The sequence below is a fragment of the Oryzias latipes genome, chromosome 6 (assembly GCF_053564925.1).
Source record: "Oryzias latipes strain Hd-rR chromosome 6, Olatipes_Hd-rR_3.1".
Lineage (NCBI taxonomy): Eukaryota > Metazoa > Chordata > Actinopteri > Beloniformes > Adrianichthyidae > Oryzias > Oryzias latipes.
The window spans coordinates 19952348-19959106 of record NC_136242.1 but is presented as its reverse complement, the minus strand read 5'-3'; the positions used below and the strand labels follow the sequence as shown (position 1 = coordinate 19959106).

The window sequence follows — 6759 nt, the reverse complement described above, 5'->3', positions numbered from 1 at the left end:
GATTCAAGTAACAAAATCAAGTGATTGATCCTCTTGTGGATGACATTACTTGATTGCAATATTGAAAAAAGATGGATAAAGCTTTAAATTCTGTTCTAAACAATGGAAGCTTTTCTCCTGTCCCTGTCTGCGTAACAGATTTGCCAGTGCATGCATTCCATACAAATATCCTTATCAAAATCAATAGATAAATGGAAAACACATGAGCAAATGGGAGTATTCTTAAACATTTAAACTTTATTGACAACTCTTATGACATAACCTTCATAGAAAGCATAAAAAGTCATATTTCAGATTTTAAAACACAACATTTGGACCAACAAAACCAAAGAAAAACAAATCTAAGTGTTAAACAGAAACAGTCTTTGTGGCATCAGGACTCTTATGTGCACACTCAGGATCCCAAGAAGACAAAATTGGCAGCTGCTCCAAGCTCAATGCCATGGTTTGCATTGAAAACAGGAACTTTAATATACAAATTAGTAAGCAAAGAAAATAACTTTTTTGTAATTAAAACACCTGTACATGCATTACAAAGAGGTAGTGTTAACTACAATCACTGCGTCTGACACTGCACTCCACCTCTTGGAGCATCTTCATCTTCCTCATACGCCTCTCTGCTGTACTGTTTCTGGTGCGACTGTACAGCAACGTCGCAGAGGTCCACTTCCTCCATGTCGTCTGTGATCATGACATCTTCCCTAGGCGGGAGAAGCCTTTCCAGCTGGAACATTAGGTGCTCTGGTAGCCAGTGCTTATCTGGAAACTCCACCTAAAGTAAAAATGATTCAAAAAATGTTAAATGCTACAGAATTAACTCAACTGAGCACTGTAAAGCAAAATTATTAACTAGTATTACCTGGAACTGAATGATAAGTTGGCCCTTTTCATAGGGATCCCTGTATAATGGCATTCCCTCATTCTGGATGCATTTAAAATCGTTGTGCTTGATGACCTCTCCTGTTGAAAATAAAAATTTAAATCTTCATCACATGATCTATGTAACCAAAAATGTAATTCAAATGTAGATTTGACAAGCTGGTGTAGCTGCAGTACCTGGCTGTGTGCTGATGATTAGCGTTCTGTTGTCTAACGTCTGAATGGTCTTCCTGAATCCACACAAGGCCTCTACAAGTTTCAGGTTCATCCTCATTACTAGGTCATTGTCTTGTCTCTGGAACACTGGGTGATCCTTCTGATCCAGAACAATGATAACATCTCCAGGCTCTAGTCCAGGTTCTTGGTCACCTTCACCGTGGAATGTAATTTTCTGGCCGTCTTTCATACCTGAAGAGCACAATTCCATTTTAGATTTCATTGTCCTCTTCCTATTTCAGAAAACATGTCTATTCGGTGTCAGATGGGGTGGCATACCTTTGTCAATATGAACTTCCAGAATTTTCTTCTGTCGTTCTACTTTGTGTCCGTTGCAGTTCTTGCAGCGATCCTTGGAGTTAAACTTCTCCCCCTGACCCTGGCAGTCTGGACACATGCTTTGGATCTGCTGAATCATGCCTGGTCCAATCTGTTGCACCTTGACTTGAACTCCTCTTCCTTTGCAGTTTGCACACTTTTCCAGGGCACCCTTTTTGCCACCGTAACCTGAAATCAAAGACAGGCAGATAATACTTTATACTCACACATGCATCATATTTTGTACAGGAATATCAAGTAAAAAAAATTAATAGTTTAGTGGGGGGACATTTTTATACGTTCACTTCAGTACTCACCATCACATTTCTCACAAATAACATTCTTCTGAAGTCCAAGCTTCCTTGTTGACCCATTGTACATCTCTTCCAGCGATACAGAAAGCTGGTGAACAACATTCTTCCCTACAAGATGGACAGAAAAAAAAGGGAAAGAAGCAAAGCCATTAGGATTTTTAGTCGCTTTATAAAAGTTTAGACCTTTTAAAAAAAAAAAAAAAAAAAAAAAAAAAAAAAACATTCCTACCTTTCCTCTCTCTTTGCATTCTTCCTCCACCTCCAAAGAACATGTTAAATATGTCCATGGGAGATGAGCCTCCTGACATGCCGCCCTCTTTGATAGCCTGTTCACCTCCGTGGTCATACAGGTCCCTCTTTTTTGGGTCAGACAGCACCTCGTATGCTTGAGAAATGAGCTTGAACTGTTGGAAAAATACAAAAAATTAATAAACTGAAAAAATGCCGTTTAATTTCAAGAACAGGATAACTAAGAAGTTATTGAAATTTTCGATTAAATTAATAAATAATCAAATTAAAATATTCGTATTGGTCTGAGAAATTTTCTTACATTTTTGTTTCCATTCTAATGTTAACTGTAGCCGAAAGTTGTTTTTATCATTTAAATGTAGTCGAAAGTCCTGCTGCTGCAGACTTGATGTTCCAGAAAGTTCTCCGACTCCGCACAAGAACTGACGACACGTCGTTCCTACAGTACCCACCAAGCGTCCGCAACAAGTCCCCCGTTTCTCCCATTGACTTGTTTTTTACAGAAATGCCTTTTTCTCACCTTCTCTCCTTCATTCGGATTCTTGTCGGGGTGATATTTCAGGGCAAGCTTCCTGTAGGCTTTCTTGATTTCGTCCGCTGAAGCCTTTGGGCTGACACCCAAGAGATCGTAAAAGGCGGTTTCGTGAACCATCGTTGCTCACCTAAACTCGGAAAAAGCAAAAGATCCCGATCAGTATAACATTCATGTCCTTAAATTAAAAAAAACCAAAACATTATAAATACAATTCAACAAGCAACTTTAAAATGTATCTTAATGAAATATAAAATACATAACACGATGAATCTTTGGAAAAAAGTGTTTCGCTGTTTCAAAAATGCCTGTAAATCCATAAATAATAATGCATTTAAAGAGTTTTATTTAAAAAAAAAAAGCCAAATTCGTTATGATTATTTTAGCGGAGGCTATCACATGCAGGCATTTCGGATAATTTCAAAGTAAAAGCCTCCTTGGCTAGCGAACAGCTGTTTAATATACTTACCTTTTTATCTAAGCCGCAAAGCTAAATATCGTCTTTCTTTGTGGTTGACAGGAGAGTCTTCCAGCCAGATGCTTTTTCTTTTTTTTGTGTGTGTTTCTGCCAAAGCGCGCGAGGTACTGTGAATCAGACCGGGAAGGACTGCGTGTACTTATAAGCCGCGCCGCTGTGAAGAACTTTCTGGAGCGCTCGACGAGGGAAACCGGAAGTGTCGTCGACAGGAGCCCGGAGTCTAGAAAGAACCAGAGAGGAAGGAGGGAGGGAGCGGTGGAGTTGACACACTCACCTCCTTTACAGACAGTGACCTACTTTTAAAAGCTTGCGTTACCTGTTTTTTTATTTAGCGCTGTTTTCGTAAGATAACTTATTTTATTTAAAATTTACTCTATAGTCACAGTATGTTGTGCTAATTTGTAAGATGTGCACACGTATTTTTACGAGAACACAGAAATAAACAGAAAATCGCAAATTCTTTTGTAAGGTGTGTTGAAACCTAAAAAGATCTAAATATACAAAGACAGGGAAATTAAAGTATTTAGACTTTATGCAAATGCAAGGTTTGCATTGTTGAAAAATATTACAAAATCACATTTAAGTGGCTCATTATCTGAGATACGGTGGGAAATATAAGGGTATTTTATGCATAAAAAGAAAAAACTCATTTTTATTGCATTATAGGAAGCAACTCTTGGTTGTCTTATAACCCATTCACTGCCATTCAAGGCGTTGGGACTTCTGTTCACATTAAAATCTGGTTAAAAACCAACATCTATGCCTTGGAACTTTCTGACTTAGAAAATGCTCTTCTTCTAAGTTTAAACACTGAAACCATTTGAGTTATTCGTATTCGTATCTGCAGTAAGTTCTGTCACAGCAGTTCTTTCACAGCAGAGAATGAATAGAAGCCTACAGCATGGGAATCTGGCTTAGATAAAACAGATTCAGGCTATTCCGCTACTCCATACTTTTTAAATTGGATACTTTTTTCCTATAACTACAAAAATGTAATTATCAGTAAAAACAAATAATGCAGGGAACTAATCCAATAGAATGCTATGACCAACACATAGGATGTGTCTAGCAAAGTTATAATCAATATGGTAGAAAGCCAAAACATGCAGGATATCTCAAGAAATCTGTGCATATATGTAATTATGTACCACATTATGCAAATCATATTAAAATTTGCTGAAGAAAAACAGTATTTAACAGCCTCTATCAATTGTTGATATAGTACCCATTTAAACAAGATCTAAACTTGGCGGGAATATGCTGCAGCAGTTCTTACACAACCACTTGAAATGGTCTTGAGGTGTCACATGAAAAGGGTGCTCGCCAAAAGGACTAGTGAGACAGAGTTCCCAGTGGTACATGACTATTTTTGAATACAGGGAGGGGTTCATGGATGTGGGCCTGGAAGTTTCCGAGAGACAGCTGCTCGGTGTCATTAAAGCTGCCAAAGATTTATTTATCTGACGTTCAATTCTGATATTCATCGGAAATTTTAAGTACACAGACTGGTAAAAAAAACGTTTTTTTGCCAATATTCATAATAAAGATTAAACTTTATGTGTCAGGATGATTGTTTCTTGAAAAATATATTTCGAATAACATATTCATTCTGCAAAAAAAAAAAAAACCAGGTGAAGTTCAAATTAAAAAGGATGTAGAAACTTCAAAAAACAGAATATCATTTCTTTTCCCCACACCTCTACTTTCACTTATAGTTTCAATGTCGTGGTAATAATGAAACTAATAAATGAAAAAGCATGAATTATGCAGAACTTCTTGGTAGATTATCTTAATAAGAAATCAAAGTGTCAATTCAGTCCAGTTTTTATGAAACCCAAATTTACAACCAAGATGGTCTCAAGGAGAAGCAACTTACATTAAAAAATAAATAAATAAATAGATCCAATCAAGTGATTGTAATAACCCAAGCCATTCCAAACAATTATAATTCAATTTCATTTAGATCCTTCCAATAAAGTTCAATTGTCTTAATTGTGTTTTAATAATGGCCCAATAAGTATCAGATCACGTTAAAGTTTTTTTTGTGTGTAATTACAAAAATGAATATTATCTCTACATAGAAGACTAGAAAGCAAACTAGCAGAACCAGCCTTGATAAGGGCAACGGTCTGCTGTAACAGTTTGAGCTCTGAGAAGATGAAAAGAGTCAAACATTCTGCCGTGTTTTAAGAGTAGAACATTAGCATTTGAAGAAATGAGATGACAGGAAGGAGCAGTTTCCAGAAGCTATGCAACATTGAGACAGAAGAGGTTCATTAGTGTCATGTCTCGTCATGTTTCGTCAAGTTGCTGTCCGTCACTTGTGTTGTTTCGTGTGGTACTTCCTGTTTTATTTTGAAGGTTTAACCCACCTCTCGTTTCAGACCTTCCTCTTCCTGAACTTGTCTTTTTCCCCACAGCTGAGACTGCCTCATCATCCCTGATCGTTCCCACCTGTGCTTCCCCTCCTCATGTATTTATAGCCTGAGTTTCCCTTTGTTCATTGCTTGTTTGTCATGTGACTTCACTTGTCAAAGTTAAGCCAAACTTCTTGAATCCGAGAGTTAAAAATAATCTTAAACTCTGCATCTGAGTCCAGTCCTGTGTTCTGCATTGTCAATTAGTAACTGCAACAGATGAGTGGAGAATCACTGGAACATCCCTTACAGACAAAATGATTGCATGTTAATGCACCTGTGTTTGTAAAGTAAGGATGGTTCTAAGACACCAAAAAGCAGTCTAAACTTATTGCAGCATGACAAACTCTTAAGGCAAGGATGTCCAAGTCCAGCCCTGTCATTGCAGCTTCTTATTGATGGAAAAAACCTAATCCAGGCAATCAGCTGTAAGCAGGACAAAGGATATCTGGAAAAAAGGTTAAACACTTCTGTCAAAGGATCCCTCATATAAGGAGACAGGGGTGGAGCACACGAGCAGAGAGGCAGGGCCCAGATAAAGGAGTCAGACTGCACTAAACCTCAGTAGGGATTTGTGAGTAAAATAATTTGAAATTACCAGCCAGGTTTAGGGAACATATTTTTCTGAATTAAATCATGTAGACAAATCAGCAAATTTAAACTCCATCTATCTCCTTCTGCTGGTCAAGAGCAGAGTCTCAGGGGCAGCAGTATCTGGAGATGTCTAGACCTCCCTCTCTACAGAAATGTCTTCCAGTTTTGCTGGGGTGACTCTTAGCTCAGCTGAAACATCATCCCTCCAGAAAGCTCTGGGTCAGGGCCTCCTGTTAAAGAATTTGTTGTGAGGTCACGCCCATATAGTTTTGATGGCAATGTCACAACAGCTTGTTGGCAAAAGTTCTTTCTAATGTCTTGAGTTTTTTTAACACATTTAGACTTATAGAGATGAGTTCAATGGTCATGCATGATTTATGAGTTCCTTCTTGTGCATATATGTACTACTTCATAATTAGCTCAATTTGTCTTATAAAAATGATACAAGTATCTTTGAATCCCTGAAGTGTCTTTTTAATAGGACCATGTTTGATTCTGCACATTTAAAGTTATGCTATCTAAAGGAGTGTGTGTGGGGTTTCCTTACTATGTTTACATACTGGTAAGAATTTTTGCTTGGGATTTCTATATTCATTTGTATTGGTGGCAATGCCTGTTACAGCCATGATATCTGAGTTTTCTCCTAATCTTTTGTTACTGTATGATTTGGGAAATAGCTTAAATGTTGTATTGGATTTCCACAGGAATTTCCCCCAGTGTGGCATAAAATAGAAATTTTATCTTAAACAAATGAGTGCTGCC

The 6759-nt window shown here is 37.5% G+C and overlaps 1 protein-coding gene across 1 annotated transcript; it reads right to left on the bottom strand.

Moving 5' to 3' along the window:
• Window positions 1–217: 217 nt before the first annotated feature.
• dnaja (DnaJ heat shock protein family (Hsp40) member A) lies at window positions 218–3976 on the bottom strand. The gene is made up of 8 exons (XM_004069634.5): window positions 2978–3976; window positions 2497–2638; window positions 1957–2131; window positions 1731–1835; window positions 1375–1602; window positions 1057–1287; window positions 860–960; window positions 218–772 (listed from the first exon to the last, which is right to left on the bottom strand). The coding sequence occupies exons 2-8, from the start codon at window positions 2626–2628 to the stop codon at window positions 557–559; spliced, it is 1188 nt and encodes a 395-aa protein (XP_004069682.1). The 5' UTR covers window positions 2629–2638; window positions 2978–3976; the 3' UTR covers window positions 218–556.
• Window positions 3977–6759: the final 2783 nt, after the last annotated feature.